The sequence below is a fragment of the Schistocerca gregaria genome, chromosome 6 (assembly GCF_023897955.1).
Source record: "Schistocerca gregaria isolate iqSchGreg1 chromosome 6, iqSchGreg1.2, whole genome shotgun sequence".
NCBI lineage: Eukaryota > Metazoa > Arthropoda > Insecta > Orthoptera > Acrididae > Schistocerca > Schistocerca gregaria.
In genome coordinates this window covers 272,579,371-272,596,779 of record NC_064925.1, presented here as the reverse complement: position 1 = coordinate 272,596,779, position 17,409 = coordinate 272,579,371, and the positions used below count along the sequence as shown (strand labels likewise).

General features: G+C 38.0%; 1 protein-coding gene across 1 annotated transcript in view; it reads left to right on the top strand.

Moving 5' to 3' along the window:
- Positions 1-17,409, top strand: part of LOC126278848 (probable cytochrome P450 6a13) — a 53,815-nt gene that overhangs the window by 3,223 nt on the left and 33,183 nt on the right. Inside the window, exons 2-6 of the mRNA XM_049979123.1 lie at positions 15-246; positions 528-716; positions 911-1,044; positions 8,582-8,789; positions 16,278-16,420. Coding sequence (XP_049835080.1) covers positions 15-246; positions 528-716; positions 911-1,044; positions 8,582-8,789; positions 16,278-16,420 — 906 coding nt within the window. The remainder of the gene's footprint in view (positions 1-14; positions 247-527; positions 717-910; positions 1,045-8,581; positions 8,790-16,277; positions 16,421-17,409) is intronic.

Genomic DNA, 17,409 nt, shown 5'->3' with positions numbered 1-17,409 from the left:
TAAAACAATTTCAGTGCCTGCGTGGGCTATGGGATCTCTTTTGGAAATATTTCCACTATGGAGATTGGATTGCTTACTATTTTTAGTGGCAACAGTAGGGGTGCTCTACGCTTATATGATGTGGAAATACAGGCACTGGCAACTACAAGATGTACCTTTTGTGAAACCAGTATTATTCTTTGGAAATATTGGTGATTATATCACAAGAAAGAAAGCCCTTAGCTCTGTGTATCAAGATTTGTACATGTAAGTAGGAGAAGAAAAACTGTAGTACCATAATATAAAAGTATTGCAGAAATTAATAGATACTAATTTAAAGAAGTTATATTATCAAGAAACGGAAACATTTTTATGTGGAAAGAAAATAGCTGCTACTTTAATATAATATTGTTTTTTTTTATGTGATTTACCAAGCTCCTTTTTAATACTGTCATTAAAAGTAAAAATGGAACAATTTCTTGAAAAGAAACTACACTTGAACATAAAATATCAGCCCAATTTTTCTGTTGAACACAATGGTTTTGCAGGAAGCTGGAAGACCATCGATATGGTGGTTTTTACAAGTGTCATCAACCGGCAATTTTATTGCGAGATCTGGAGCTAATAAAGACAGTTCTAGTTAAGGAATTCCACAATTTTAGTGACAATGAATTCCAAGTGAGTGAAGAAGTTGACCCAGTAGTTGGAAAAATTCCATCTGCACAGCATGAGGAAAGGTATGCCATGATATCATGTGCTCTTATATCTCTCTTGCTTCAGTGTTTCAATAACTGTGTTGTCAGATTTGTGTACTTGTGTAGTGGTTGTGGTGAACATGAAAAAAGTGAGGGAAATATGAGTAATGATATGATATGGAGAATGCACATAATTTTTTGTGGATATTAAAATCAGCACTTTTCTATCTTTGCAGATGGAAAGTCACAAGAAATCTTTTAACTCCAGCAATGACAGTAGCAAAAATTCGACCAATATTCCCTCTGATGATGGAGGTTACCAAGGAGGCCTTGGTATACTTAGAAAAATTGCCAGAAGCCAGGAGTCAAGGTTTGGTATACATATACACTGAGTTGGCAAAAAGTCATGGGATAGCAATATGCATATATACAGATTGCCATAATATAACATACAAAAGGTATACAAGGGCAGTGCATTGGCAGAACTGTCATTTTTACTCAGGTAATTCATGTGAAAAGGTTTCCAATGTGTTTATGGCTGCATGCCACGAATTAATAGACTTTGAATGCATAATGGTACTTGGAGCTAGATGCTTGGGACATGCCATTTTGAAAATTATTAGAGAATTCAGTAGTTTTCTACTCACAGTGTCAAAAGTATGCCAAGAAACCACATTTCAGGCATTAGCTCTCACAATGGGCAGTGCAGTGACTGATGGACTTCTGTAACAACCAAGACCAGTTATGTTTTCATAGAGTTGGCAGTGCTAGCAGACAAGCAACACTATATGAAATAACTGCAAAAATGAGCTATGGCAGCAGGTGACCATCACGACTGCCCTTGCTAAGAACACATTACCTGCATCACCTAACTGGGCTTGTGACCAAATCGACTGGACCCTAGATGACTGGGAAACCATGGCCTAATCAGGTGAGTCCCTATTTCTGTTGGTAAGAGCAGATGCTAGTGTTCAGTGTGGCATGGATCCTGTGAAGCAATGGACCCAAGTCATCAACAAGACACTGCACAAGCTGGTGGCTCCATAATGATGTGGGCTGTGTTTACATGCAATGGGCTGGGTCCTCTGGATGTTCTGCTATGTGGAGATGATTTTCAGCCATTCATGGATGTCATGTTCCCAAAAAATGTTGGAATTTTAATTGATGACAATGCACCATATAACTAGGCCATAAGTGTTCACAGATGGTTTGAAGAACATGCTGGACAATTTGAGTGAATGGTTTGGCCACGCATATCACCCAAAATGAATACCATAAAACGTTTATGGGACATAATGGCCAGTTTGTGCACAAGATCTTGCAATGGCAACATTTTTCACAATTATGGATGGCTATAGAAGCAGCATGGCACAATATTATTGCAGGAGAGTTCCAACAACTTGTTGAGGCCATGCCAAGTCGAGTTGCTGCACTAGTCCAAGAATATTAGGTGGTATCTCATGACTTTTGTCACCTCAGTGTATTACATACTTTAAATGTTAAATGGTTGCAGTCTGGTTGCATGTATAATAGATGCCTTTGGTTTTATCTTTTATGCCATTAAGTACTGCAGTACATTTCATTATTGGTATCATTTGAAAATTAGGCATTAAATAAGCGCATAAACAAATTTGTGAACACTGTAACTTACTTCCCAAATTTTCTTCATCAGAGTGAAAACACTCAAACACACACACACACACGCACGCACGCACACTCACACACACACACACACACACACACACACACACACACACACACACACACACACTTTCTTCACTTGTTTACTGTTGTATAAGGTTCCATTGACATTGGATGTAAACCCGGATGGCATGATAAAGGAGAGACTTTGGGGCTACTGAGTGACTTGAAGTAGTCATCTGTCACTAGAACTAAGTGGAATTCACAAACTTTTGCTGAGTGTTACATTACTAACATAAGTTTGCTATGGCTAAGTAAGACTGTGAGGGCGGGGGGTGAGTCGTGTTTGGGTGGCTCAGTTGGTAGAGCACTTGCCCACAAAAGGCAAAGGTCCCGAGTTCGAGTCTCAGTCCGGCACACAGTTTTAATCTGCCAGGAAGTTTCATAACAGCACACACTCCGCTGCAGAGTGAAAATCTCATTCTGGATAAGTTTGCTATGCTGCACACAAACATAAAAAACCACAGATGAAACATCTCATACAACTGATAAAAAAGCTGCTACATTGAAATTTGTAGTATTTCTTCATAGTACTGGTATTTGCTATTCAGTTCTCTTAAGATGCTTGACATACATGACTACACTGATAACTTTATAAGAAAAAGCATTCTATTCACTGTAAGGAAAGAGGTAATGTACATTGGGCATCATTATCTATTAACAGGAATCATCAATTTCTAATATGATGTACTGGTAAACAAGTAAGTTGTTTTGGGAGTTACTTCTTTTATTATTTTATTAAATTTGAAAGGCTGCCAGACACTTAAGTGTCATTTGCAAAGTATCCATGTAGATGTAGACTTACATATGAGTTTACATAACGCTGTTTTGAACTGAATGGTTGGATAAATATATACAGAGAGCAAGGCCTTGTATCACAGATGTGAAAATTACAGAATAAATTCATTAATTCTTTCATCAGCATTACCACAGCAGGACTAATAGCAACAAAGAAATATCAAAATTGAATTTATAAATTCACATATCTATTAATAGAATATATCATGCAGCTGGAAAAAAAAACAATAAAATAAGCCTGCAATAGGAAGAAGAAAATATAAAAGAAAGACATGAAGATATAAAATATAATTGATGAATAAAACAAAACTAAAAATAGTATATCGAGCAAACAATATAGAAAGAGAGGATTCAGTGAGTACGGCATACAGACAAATGAAAATGGAAAAGAAGAAAGAATTTATGAAATCAGAAGAGAGTAACAATATAACATTATATTACAAGTTAAATCAAACGCAATGACAAGTTACTTTTTACACCAAACACAAAAGGATAAGTTGTGCAAATGTGATAAAAATTGGAGGTAGACAAATTAATGAATTTCTTAAAATAAAATAATAAATGAAGCATCATTATTCAAGGACTATTAACCTTACTTTTTGATATGGCAAGGCCTTAACTTAGCATTGTTCCAATGGGCGCAGAAAGTAAAATTCACATGTAGCTACAAGCTTCATTGATCATAGTGTGTTTGCTGGCACTAGTCCTCAAAGTGAATGATTTCACCAGATGGACTGAACAAAACGTGTTCCTCACCATCCTGTTACTATCATTACCCTTCGTTTATTCCTTCTTATTGTCCTCACCCTAATGGCCCAGTACTTAATGTCTTTGGTTAGTAATCTCTGTGCATACAAAACTATGACAAAAGAAGGGAGTAATTGAGGTTCAAGAAGCCATTGGATATACAGCACAAGCAGAGATGAAAAGGTCAGCTTGTTGATGAAACAATTAGATAGATGAATGTAATTGTTAAGTTGGGAAATCAGTGGTATAAGCTAGTGAGGTAAAATTCAACCAGACACCCAAAGAAACAAATCTGTGAAAGATGAGAAGATAATTGAAACAAACTAAACAAGAAAGTCAGTAAAATAATGTTGTCATATAACTGAGGGTATAAACACAAAAACTGAAAGTAATTTCCCTGAAGAAAAGCTTGAAATTGTTAGACAATGAAATAGAAATGTGAAGACCCTCATAGTGACAACAAAAATGCTACTTAGTTGACATGAGTATACCAAACAATTGCTTCATGTAAAAGAGGAGTCTGATAACATTATTATAAAAGACCAGTGGGTTGGCATAAAAGAACTATATGATCCAGTTATTCATTCAGTTTGACATAACACTGAGTCAAGTAAAAATAATCAGCAGATTTTTTTTTAGTTCTCTTTGGAGCCACTGAACTATGCAGGGCCTAGGGATATTGAAGTCTCAGATTTCTTGATATGGTCCCAAAAAAGCTATGAAATGAATGACAAAATCAGATTGCCATGAAATAGATAATTATATTCATTTATTTACACTGTTGAAGCAGATTTTAAAGTTCAGAATATACTTTTAATTCTATATTCAACCTAAAAGCTGTCAAAGTTACTTACTTTGTCAGTTACTTGGTGCTATGCATGACAAATTTCAAGAAGAAAGAATAACTGGTCAATATTCACCATCAGGAGACAAAATTCTAAGTGCTGCTAATAGAGACATATAAATGCAGAACAGAAACTATTATAGTTTCAGAGCTTTTTGTTCCTGCCTCAGGGAGGAATGAGGAGTAGATTGGGGAAAACTTTAACTGTGAAGATCATAAAATTCTATGTAGAAAATTGAAGTCTTTTGGCACTAACAGCATGTTAACTCCATAACAACAAGCAGAGGATGTATGACAGACTATGTAACAAAGTGGCACTGTGTCACCCCACACAACCTCCACGACATCCTAGTCCATCCCTATGCCACTCACGATCCCAACCCCTTGCCACAGGGATCACTTCCCCGTGAAAGACCCAGCTGCGAAATCTGCCCAGTCTCCCCACCCAGCACTTCCAGTTTCAGTTCTGTCACAGGTTTATCCTACTCTATCAGTGGCTGGGCCACCTGTGAAAGCAGCCTTGTTATTTACCAGCTCTGCTGCAATTAATGCAGAACTTTCTGTATGGCTGTGACTACCAACCAGCTGTCCATTAGAATGAATGGCCACCACCAAACTGCAAAGCAGACCACACTGTGGCACAGCATGCTTATGAAAGTAACACACTTCATTTCAGTGGCTGCTTCATTACCTGAGTCATTTGGATCCTGCCCTTCACCACCAGCTTTTCTGGAGTGTGTGCATGGAAGTTATCCTTACAACATATTCTTCGCTCCTGTCATTATCCCAGCCTCAAACTGTGGTAGCATACTCTACCCACACCCTCCACCCAACAGTTTCCAGCAGTCTCTGCCCTATCACCTCCCCATTCTCATCTGCCATCCTATTTGTTTGTCACCCTCTGCCATTGCATCCTCCAACCTTTCCTTGTTTGTCTCCTTTTTTGGTCCATTCCTCCCACCTTTCTGTCACACAATCTTCTGACACTATGCCTGTTGGTATTTTAGTCCCTGCACACTCCATCAGAGAGTGCTCCGCTCTTCCCTGCCCCCTATGCTACCATCCCTTCCTGTTCCTCATCCCTCCAGATTGCTGCTTCTATTGTGCATGATAGTTGTGTTTTGCTCCAAGCTTCAGGAGTTGGTGGTCATCTATTCATGATGTGTGCTTGCTTGTGTGAAAGACTGGTGTATGCTTCTCTTTTTCTGGTGAAGACTGTGGCCAAAAGCTCATGTGTAAGTGCCGTTTAATTGTGATTATCTGCAACTTAACATATCATCTTTATGGTAAGTAGCAATCTATCTCTTCCTACATTGTTAGACTATGTCACAGGTACAAAAATAAGCTCAGAATGGCATACACAATGTGTAGAGTGCCAGAGAGATTTGTACTGGACCAACTTTTGTTTCTAACATGCAGAACTGATCTTTGAATGACTCTAAACAACATTTCAAAAACTGTAGTGTTTTCTGGAAACACAAACATACTAATCAAGGACCCAAACTCAGTACCAGCAGACGCATCTCAGACATGGATAAACTAATCTGGAGGCTCATTTCAATGTGCTGTGCCCTTAGAAGCATGCTTCACTGTGCCACTGCATTGACTTAAAGTCAAGTGTTGGCTTATTTTACACATTTTCATGCTGTGTTCTATAATTATCTTCTTGGATAGTGCAACCAAAGTAAATTGACTTGTACTTGGTCACTGGTACACGGCAATATAGACCAGAGGGCAGCGCCATCATGCACTCCTGCTGTGGCGCCACACTGAGTTCCAATCTGTTGCCATCTAGATGACACTCACAATAAAGGACCAATTTCTGCCTCTGTTACAAGACTGTCAAAGCAGCATGTGAAGCTATATCTTCATTCTGACATCTGGGTCTGGATAGAAACTATATATATCAAGCATCTGCTGCAAGTGATATCAGCTGCCCCAGTGGACACCAATATCTGAAACAGTTTTCCTTGTCATAATGCAAAATTATTCTGATGGTCATAGTGTGTAAGCAAAACCAAAACATGGTGACTCTCATACAATTTACACATCGATATCAGTTGCAGTTCACATCTGACTCATCTCACACAAAGTTCACATCCTGGTGGCTACTGTTATACATTTCCAGTCTACATCAGCTGATGATTCTTCGTTCACTACCAATCAACAAGCCACTGTTTATGAGTGTTCAACGGACTGTTCAATACCAAGTGCCTAGTGAAGTTATTTGTCAGAGACAGAACACAGTACTCTCAAAAATGGCAGTTCAGCTAAATATTTATGGATTAGATGGCTATCTTCAGCTTGAAGCTGAGTATTACTTTAAACAAACTTAATAAATGTTTATTATTTGACCCACTTTCTGTTGTTCATCTTTCGTATGTTTTAGAGCCCTGTGTTTACATAAAGTTACAAAATACACAGACCAGCTACCTTATACAATATGGGTTGAACACAGATTATGATCACTCACACTGGTGGTGCTGCAGAGACAGCTGAAACAAACAGTTGGTTCATCTGGGCAATGATGGCACCATTCATGAAGCAAAGTCCAGAGAGTAGGAAAAATTGTCATAAGCATTTGCAAAAAGTCCAAGGAGTGATCTGAGTTGAAAAACATAAACACAGCCAAAGTCAGTCACTCTACTCTCAACGGCATATAATGAAGACTTCAGAGAAAAGTGAGAACAGCCAGATATGTGTGGGGGCAGTGATATTGATAGACACTGTTAATTTCATGCTTGAGGTGGCAGTGGGAACCTCTACACAGGCTAGCTGTGTTTGTGGTATGAAGCCACAGTATCTCTGGCCTTTCCTGTGTATTGATGCCAAAACTGGGTGGGGAATCCAAATCACTGTCAGATACTAAAAATTGCTTCCCTGTTGAGGGTTCAGAATGGAATTATGTACTCTGGTGGTAAGATATTCACACTCTCACTTAATATAAAGCAAAAAATTGGGACTCCCAACCAATTCAAAAGAATACCTCATTAGACAGACTTTCTACAAATTGTCTGAATATCCAGACTCAGGTGTTTAAAATATCTGTTATCTACGTGGCAAATATCAATATTCATTATAAAGTTGCATGACAGGTTATAATGAACTATAAATAGGGCTCAGTGTACATAAACGTAAAAATATTTTCTTTGAAAAATATCATTTCTACTTAAGTAAATGTTAATTTACTAATAGCAGATAAACAGCAGCTTTGCAAGAAGGCTGAGACAGCAGTTTCTTTTAAAAGTAGCAGTTTTATTACTAACTTACTTCATTAAATTTTGATGGCATAAGTTTGAACAGTATTAAATAGTATAGTGATAGATTGCCATTAGAACAATATAGAGGTTAAGTTTCTATGATGTATTTGTTTCATGTTAATGTATATCTTGACTCATTCCATATTCCTGAAGGTTCTTCTTCTTGAAGGAATCTACAGAAAATGATGAATGAATGAATGATTGGGAAGGCAGGGCAGGCTCTCAGGCCCCAGTTTCAGAGAGAGGTGCTACATGTAAAACACGAGAAAGAAATTCTTATGTATATTTATTTCTGTTAAACTGTTGTATCATCTCTGGTGAAAAATTCTATCAACTGGATTAACTTAACAATGAAGCAGATTTTTGTAGTGTACATGAAAAGCTTAGTGTAGATGAAAAACTTATTATAAAATTTGTGTTCCACAGTGCACTACATTGACAGTTAAATTTATCTGAAAATTCTGCATAGTGATGGAATAAAAGTAATTACCATTAAAATATTTCTTATTGAGAGGTAGTTCAAGCTTTTTAATCATTGTCATTGGTTTTCCCTCTAGATGGTGTGGATATTAAGCAGTTTTCACTTCAGTTTGCAACAGATATCATTGCTTCAAGTGTCTTTGGTCTTAAAGGAAATGCTTTCAGAGACCCAGAGGCTGATTTTTGGAATATGGCACAAAACATAGTAGTACCAAATTTATGGAAAGACCTGAAGCATTTTGTAGTTGTTAAAGCACCAAAGCTTGCTGAAATTCTCGGATTCAGGTGAGTGAAATAAGATCTTGCTGAGGGAACTGGAACCATTTTTCAGTATAAGATACACACACACATACACACACACACACACACACACACACACACACACACACACACACACACACACTTCAGCAGTAATGTTGTTTCTAGCATGATTGGCTGTTTAGACTGAAGAAGGCAGAACATCAAAATGGTAGAGGGTTGTGTAAGGGACATATAACAGACTAAAGCTTGGAGTCAGGAGGATGATAACCAATGGCAGATTGGCAGGGGATGAGAGAGTGTGTAGAGGATGAGATGGAGGATGGATACAGTGGGCGTGGACTGGGTCACAGCAGGAACTAATTTTATCCAGCGTGTAGTACCTGACCAATAATTCATAATGACCAGACATGTCTAACCTTATTTTGGTTAAGAAATTTTCAGAGGCACTAATAATTTGCCCGTACTACATTTTGAAATTTGCAACCTGGAAACAGCTTGATAGTTATGCCTGTAGACAAAGTTTACAACAGTATGATTATGAACTGCAGTAATGATTAGAATGAAGGATTTCTATGATCAATAGACATATTTACTTAGAAGCCTTATCCTAATGGCCTTATCTTAGAAGTACATGGTGACTGTCAGTGTGTTCAAAACATTTTGTGTCAATGGTTATTATGTTCCCATCAAAATCATCTATGTCGTTATAAACCAGGACCAGTGATGTGATACCTATGGTATACTTTTTTCATTGTCTTCTATAAGGTGCAACTGATTCCTTGTTCCTCACAGTGAATATCATATCTATAGACACTCTCATATTCTCATTACCATGATCTTACTGCTACTAAACCTATCCTTACCAATGTAAACAATATGTTGTACAGTTCACAACTAAACTTCATGTTTAAGCTTTTTTTTAAAAAAGATTTTAACAACAAAATGAAAGGATAGATGCTGCTCATCGCATAGAGGAGCAATTGAATTGCCATCAAGTACAGTGAAATAGACTGCAAATATTATTCAACTATCCAATGTAGGCAAGAAAACTCAAAGACATTCCCATAGGCTCAACTCACACACAAATGTCTACTGTCATCTCCAAGCATTAAAGCTCAAATCTGGCCATGTCTAAGGAGAGCAACAATCTTTGCTGGGGAGGTTAGTGGTAGTACAGAAAAGGTATGGGGCAAGGAGGAGGAGAGGTGCAGGTTAGGGGTGGGGGAAGGTGTCAGTGATGCCTCTGGAAATGAACAGAACATGGTTGTGACCAGATAGTGGACTGGTGGATGCAGCATCAGGACACTGTGCACTGTGCTCTGAGGAACGGGATGGGGATGGGGGAAGGGGGGGGGGTGAGGAGAAGGAAGAGGAGAGAAATGTGAAAGGGGAAAGGGATAGTGAGGTCTGCTGGCAGGCCAGAAGGCATGAGTGTGAACAGAGAATAGGATAGGCAGCTGGAGGACTGGTATTGGTGAAGGTTGACGCCAAGGAATATGTATTGCTGAGAGAGTTCCCACTTGTGCATTTCAGAAAGGCTAGAGTTGGTGAGAAGAATACAGATGGAAAAGGCCATGAAGAAATAGCCATTGAAATCAAGTAAATTGTGTTGTGTGGCATGCTCAGTGATTGGTTGGTCCAGCTATCTCTTGGCTGCAGCTTGGTGGGACCATTCACATGGACAGACAGACTGTTAGTTGCAGTGCCCATGTAGAATGCAGTACCCTGCTTGCAGCTAAACTGTAGATTGCATGGCTGTTTTTGAAGGTGGCCATGCCTTTGATGGGGTAAAAGATGCCTGTGACAGGACTGGAGTTGGTGGTAGTGGGTGGATGTCTAGAAAAGGTCTTGTGTCTAGGTTTGTTTTGGGATTGTGAGCCATGTGGCAAGGTGTCAGTTGAGGAATTATGTGTCATCATAATAGCTCAACTTTGTGTGTATAATTGATGATTAGCTGTGCGATTGGTATGTGTTTGTCCACTTGATTATGAAATTTTCAATGGTTTGGGAGCAGAGGTGGAACAGGGAAAGACAAGGATATTGTCTAAGTAGGATGGGCACTAGAATGCCACTGTGGAATAGTTGGGGATAATAGTGGATAGAATATTTCTCATTTGAGGGAATGACAGGAGGTAGTCGAAACTCTGGTGGAGAATGTGATTCTGTGGCTCCAGTTGGTAGTGCCACAGAGTCACAAGAGTGATACTCCAATGAGGATGTGCAGTAACTGTGTGGGGATGATAGGTGACTGGAGGGACAAGACACAAGAGATCTGTTTCTGGACAAGGTGTGGAGAATAAATTCACCATTTTTGGAGAGAGATTGTTTGTCACTACAGATGTGACAACCATGGGTGGCTAAGCTGTATGGAACGGACTTCTTGGTGTGGGAAGGGTGATAGCTGTTGAAGTAGAAGTATTAAGGGTGGTTGACAGGTTTGATGTGGACAGAGATACTGGAGTAGCCATACCTGAGATGGAGGTCAATATTGAGAAAGGTTGTTTGTTGGGCTGAAGAGGTCCATGTGAAGCAAATTGAGGAGAAGATGTTGAGGATCTGGAGGAATGGGGATAACATGTTCTGATTCTCAGTTCAGATCATGAAAATGTCATTAATAATTCTGAACTAGGTGACCGATTTGGGTTTCTCGATGGTTAGGCATAGGATAGTGCCATGAAAATTCCCATTGCTGTAACAAAAATTTAAGGGACTCCCTCAAAGGAGTTGTGGGTGACAATATAGTTGGTCATGGTGATAAGAAAAGAGGTTACAGGTCTGGAGTTGCAGGGTTGTTGTGAAAAGTGTTGTTCAATAGCGGCAAGTCCATGGGTGCTGGGGATGTTAGTGTAGAGAACGGTGGCATTGACAGTGATGAGCAGGGAACTGAGTGATAAAGGAAAAGGAACTGTGGAGCATTGGTAGAGGAAATGGTTGGTATGTTTAATGCAGGAGGGGTTGGCTACAAGTAATTAGCTGAAGGATGCTGAACTATGCAGATACTCTCTCTGTGGTGGCACTGTAGCTGGCCACAGCAGGGCATCCTGGCGGTTTGGGTTTGTGCATGTAGAAGGTAGACAGGATGTGGGTAGTGATGGTGTGAGGAGGGAGATAAACTCAAGGGAGAGGTTCTGTAATGGACGTAGGGATTTGAAGAGGGACTCGGGGAGGTTTTGAGATGGACTTGGAGATTTGAGAAGAGACTGGGGATCCTACTAGATTTTTAGAAAGGGGTCAATGTGGCAGGGATTTTAGTTGGACATTTCTGACAGCTGGTGAGTGCTTCAAACAGGTGATCCCTGCAGTGCATAACTACATTGGATGAGCCTTTGTTGGCAGGTAATGTTATAAGGTAGGCATAAGTTTTTAGGTTGTGAATTGCAGTTCATTGTATGAATGTGAGGTTTGTTTCCATGTCCAGGAGTTTGAGGAATATTGTTGGTGCATGGCTGAGGTTAGGAAGTTCTGCAGAATTAAAAGTGGATGATTTTGCAGTGAGGATGGATTGTGGTTATAAGGAGGAGTAAACTGAGTCAGACAAGATTCAGTATTGGTTTTGAATTGAGTTTGATTGGTAAGACTAGTGCCAGAAAGTGACCCACAGCAGAGGAAAAGTTAAAACAATTAATTTACTCACCTTGCATATTGTCTCAAGTTCAGGGTGGAGTGCTATAATCTTTCATGAAAGTCATGAAATTTGTTGAAAATTTAAGGTGTAGATAATTAAATGAAGAATGATTTTCCAACAACAAATCCATTAACTTACTTCTTATATGTGAAGGAAAATGAGTGTATTTTATTACATCTTTTCTTCTGTGATGGGTATGTATGTAACCATTTTTATAATACGACAATTAATACTTTTATGACACTCTCTTTTGAAGTGCCAATTTGATAACAGACCTGTGTAAAGAACCTCATATCACATCCATAGACCATATCATGTATAATTTGTTACTTCATGTGCTCCTCCATACACAATATCAGCCTACAGAGCCTGTGAGTGTTGATACAGTTTGGGGTTGCAGCTGGATTCACCCATCTTGCACTTAGGATGAGTAGCAGATGCTTACAAAAAAATAAAATTGCATCTCCAATATACAAACTAACTAAAGCTCCAGCCTGAACCCCCCATGCACTCCACATGTTTCAGGGGTCATAGTGATCAAAAGTAGCCATTTTCTCATCATCTGTTTCAAAGCAATTAACAAAATTTTTATGAGTTAGATCCATAGTAGACAAATGCCTTCTTATCTTAACAAAACATTATTACTTTTCTTAAACACTTTTCAGTTGCTTTCACACACAGCAATCCCTGTTTGCACTGACATCCACTTGTACAACAGCTCTAGATGGATCCCCAGATTAGAACTTTTAAACACAAACAATTCTACAGTTGTGATAACTGCTGTCTGTCCCATACTAAAAGATTCTTCCTCATCTGTCTTCACACCCATTGCTGTGTCAGTAATGATGAGCTCTCTATGTCCACGTATGCTGAATATCTCATGAAGGCTATTACAGTAAGCAAATATCACCTCTCTCTCTCTCTCTCTCTCTCTCTCTCTCTCTCTCTCTCTCTCTCTCTCTCTCTAATATGGAAATGGAAAAAGAATACGAACAATATTAGAAGTGGAGCCTAAGTAAGAACAGCAATTGCAGGGCTGAGAGACATACATATTTATCATACAGCTGAAAGAAGTTTTTTATACATTTTTTAATTCAGGTCTACACCAGTTGTTCCTCCTTCAGTGACTGGTAAGTAGATGTTCCATTTCTTGTTTGTCTATACATATATTTAGTCATTTTATGTATCTATTAATATACACAATAAATTACCACATAAGTACAAAAAATTTAATTTCCATATCAATTTGCAAGGAAACTGATAACTGAACAGTTTGTTGAAGGAAAATACTAATCCCAGGAGCAGATTTTGAGTTGTTGCATGTTATGTGTTGGAATAAATACAAAGAAAAGAATGTAAATGCAATAAGACAAAACAGTTTTATGCAGAAAACAGTTCTATCTATCAGTACATGTGGAATTACTTCTTACCAATATGTGATGCATTCAAGTATACTGCAGATAAGGTGATCAGATTCATCATAAATGAATTGAGGGTTAGCACTTTCCTATGTTGAATCCTTCAATTTACTGATATATTAAAAGAGATAAATTCTACCAAGCACAGTTATGTTGACAAGATTAACAGATACTTCTAAATGCAGTTTATGGAAATAGAAAGAAATATTTACCACCTACTTAAGTGAAATGAACTAACATCACTGTGTAGTGTTTAAAATAGCATGATTAAGGCACCCCACTGAGTAATAAATTCGATTCAGGTGACTGACAAAACTTCAGAGATGAAGTGCAGTAGTGAGTGACTGAGCAAAAAACAGGAAACACTAGAATGATGTGAAGATTTAGACAAAGACAGATAAGCCAAAAATATCAACAGGTGGAAATTGTCAGCTGTTGGTGTGGCAGTTCAGTATGATCCAAGAACGTCAATTTAAAAAGTGGAAAATCAGACTCAATTAAAAGAGTTCATTATATACACATTTGCAGAACACCAAATCCATTTGTGCTGTGCAACAAGGAAAATACCATGACTGGTAGTGATGGATCTGATGTTGGCAGCATGTGGTTCACAGTTGAAACTCAATTTATCAAGTGTGACCACACCATTCCTCAATCTGACAATCTGGCATGCCATATCCAGGAAAGATATCCCTGGAATTATTTTGTGTAAGTAATAATGAATACTGGCTGGTACACACATGGGACAGTCAATTGCACACTACAAGCATTTTACACTCCAGCAGATTCACTGGAGTTCATGTAAGATGGAGCCCATCTTCACTGTAACCTAGTAATTTTACTTTCTTGTTGAATAGGTTGGACTTTTCCACATTTAATGGAATAGGTATCATCTGACCTGCATACTCCTCCAAATTTACCCACTGAATAAACTTATTGTAGGATGTATGAAGAGCGAGCGCTATTTTCTAAAGTAATCTTGGAATACTGGAGAAGCTCACATAGTTGTTTGTCCAATTCCTTTACCACATTCCAGCCAATGATGGCTAACTTTGTTATTTGTTTTATAATCAGAGTGCTGAGCATGAATGCAATGACACCATGCACAGTGCAGACATATCATAGTTTATGATTTCTCCCCTGTACATGATACAGTAACAGCAGTGGCAGCCCTTGAGCCACTGTTGGTCATGTTTAGAATTAAGGTGAAAACTCTGTGTCTGATTTTTTATGACATTCCTGCTAATGAGGCCACTTACTGTAGCCATTTTTCATTTTAAACTTTTTCATTTCAAAATGAAAAACACAATGTATTTGTGATAAATGTGGAGTAACAAAATAACAAAACATTAAACACTTTTCATGTTTACAGAGACTGTTTCCAGATGTTACAATGCAGTGAATTACTTATTAACAATAAAAGGGAAAGGATATAAAACAGTGGAAAAACCAGGATGGACTGTAACAATGTTGTGAAAATAAAAGCTGCCACTCACCATATAGCAGAGACGCTGAGTCACAGATAGGCACAACAAAAAGACTGTCACAAATGTAGCTATCAGCTAGAAAGGCCTCTGTCAAAATTAGATGACAAACACACACATACACACTCATGTAAATGCTATTCACACACACATAACTGCAGTCTCAGGCAACTGAGGTCACACACATGACTGCAGTCTCAGGCAACTGAGTGTGACCTCAGTATTCTGAGACTGCAGTTATGTGTGTGTGAGTTGCATTTGCATGGGTGTGTATGTGTGTATCTGTCATATAATTTTGACAAAGGTCTTATTGGCCGAAAGCTATATTTGAAACAGTCTTCTTGTTGTGCCTATCTGTGACACAGCATCTCCACTATATGGTGAGTGGCAGCTTTTCTTTTCACAATAAGGAAAAAGGATGGATTGCTACTCACTGTAAAGATGACACATTGAGTTGCAGACAGGCTCAATGAAAGGACTGCTACACATTTAATTTTTGACCAAAACCTTCTTCAGTAAAGAAACCACATGGACATTCATTCACACAAGCAAGGACACTTCATGCATACATGGCTGCCATCTCCAGCAGCTCCAGTCTGAGCTGCCAGAGATAGTGGTCATGTATGTGAGAGGCATGCTTGTTTATGTGAATGAAGGTGTGTGTGTTTTCTTTACTGAAGAAGGCTTTGGTCAAAAGCTAAATGTGTAATGTTCCTTTCATTGTGCCTGTCTGCAACTCAATGTGTCATCTTTACAGTGAGTAGCAATCTATTCTTTCCTTTTTATTGTTGACATGCCAACCTGGATTTCCCATTGTTTGAATTATTTATTAAATTCACCTACTCCTCTGGTGATTTATGTGCAACATTTACAGATGTATATAATAATAATAATAAATTCAGTGCAGAAACAATTTCCTTAATGTTCTGACATATTTATCATTGAACCTAGAGTACTGCAATTTTATCAATGATTTTGCCCACAGGATAGTTGATGCTGAAGTGTCAGACTTCTTTTATAGAGCAGTGAAACATGTTGTTTCCTATCGGGATGAGAACAATTTCAAGAGGATGGATTTCATGCAAATGATGATGCAGATACATAAAACAGACTCAGATGAGAGCACAGGTCTGTTGGTGTTTCATTGTCCTCTTTTAGAATTTTTTCCTCCATGAATGCTGATGTTCTTGTGTGGTTCTATGCTTATATGAAAATGAATGATCCAATTTAGAATTGTTTCTGCTTCTAGCATTTTCAGAACTGTTGAATGGTTTTTTTTCTGTAAAAGAGTCAACTGTTAGACTGTTTTATTGATTTGCTACGTGTATATTCCTAATACTGTGTATGACATCAGAAGGGCTCCTAGAAATATTTACACTCTCATGTCAGAAAATATACTTGCCGGTGGTGTTCATGCCATCAATTCACACAAAGAGTCAATCAGTCTAGAAAAAGAAGACAGAGATGAACATTCAATGTTAAGAAGCATGCATTAATTTCAGTGAATGCAGAAACTGACCAGGTTCACTAAGTTATGTACTTGAGATATTGCTCATTACTTAACTCTCCTTTGATTTAATAACAGTTTTTGGAGCTATAATTGTCATTCCAATAGTTATTCGATCATATTGACAAAATTTATATAAGTATCTAATACCAAAGCAGTAAGCTGTAACCAGCATTTTTAATCACAGCAGAATGTTTATAAAAGAACTGCTTTCTTACTCACTGGTTTCTGATTATCCCAAAATAATATTAGACAGGAACACAGTGTTAAATCAAAATTATTTTCCAGAATGAATTTTCATTTTCTCCCAGCTTTCTGCTATAACGGTAAGACTCCATACAAGTAAGAGAGCTGTGTTAATCTCACAACATTTTAAATTCCTAAGTTGAGCTAATGATTCACATCATCAAAGACATTTGTAATGTCACAGTCAATACCAATATGACAAATTTTCATATGTAGCTATTTGTTTTATTTATTATCTGTACAATATATTATGTGCTGTACAATGTATTCTGTGATACTGGCGCCTAAAACCTAAAATTTTACTGTACTTACCTACATTTGCACACTCTGTTTTGCAGAATATAATTTAAGAGATTCAACAAAA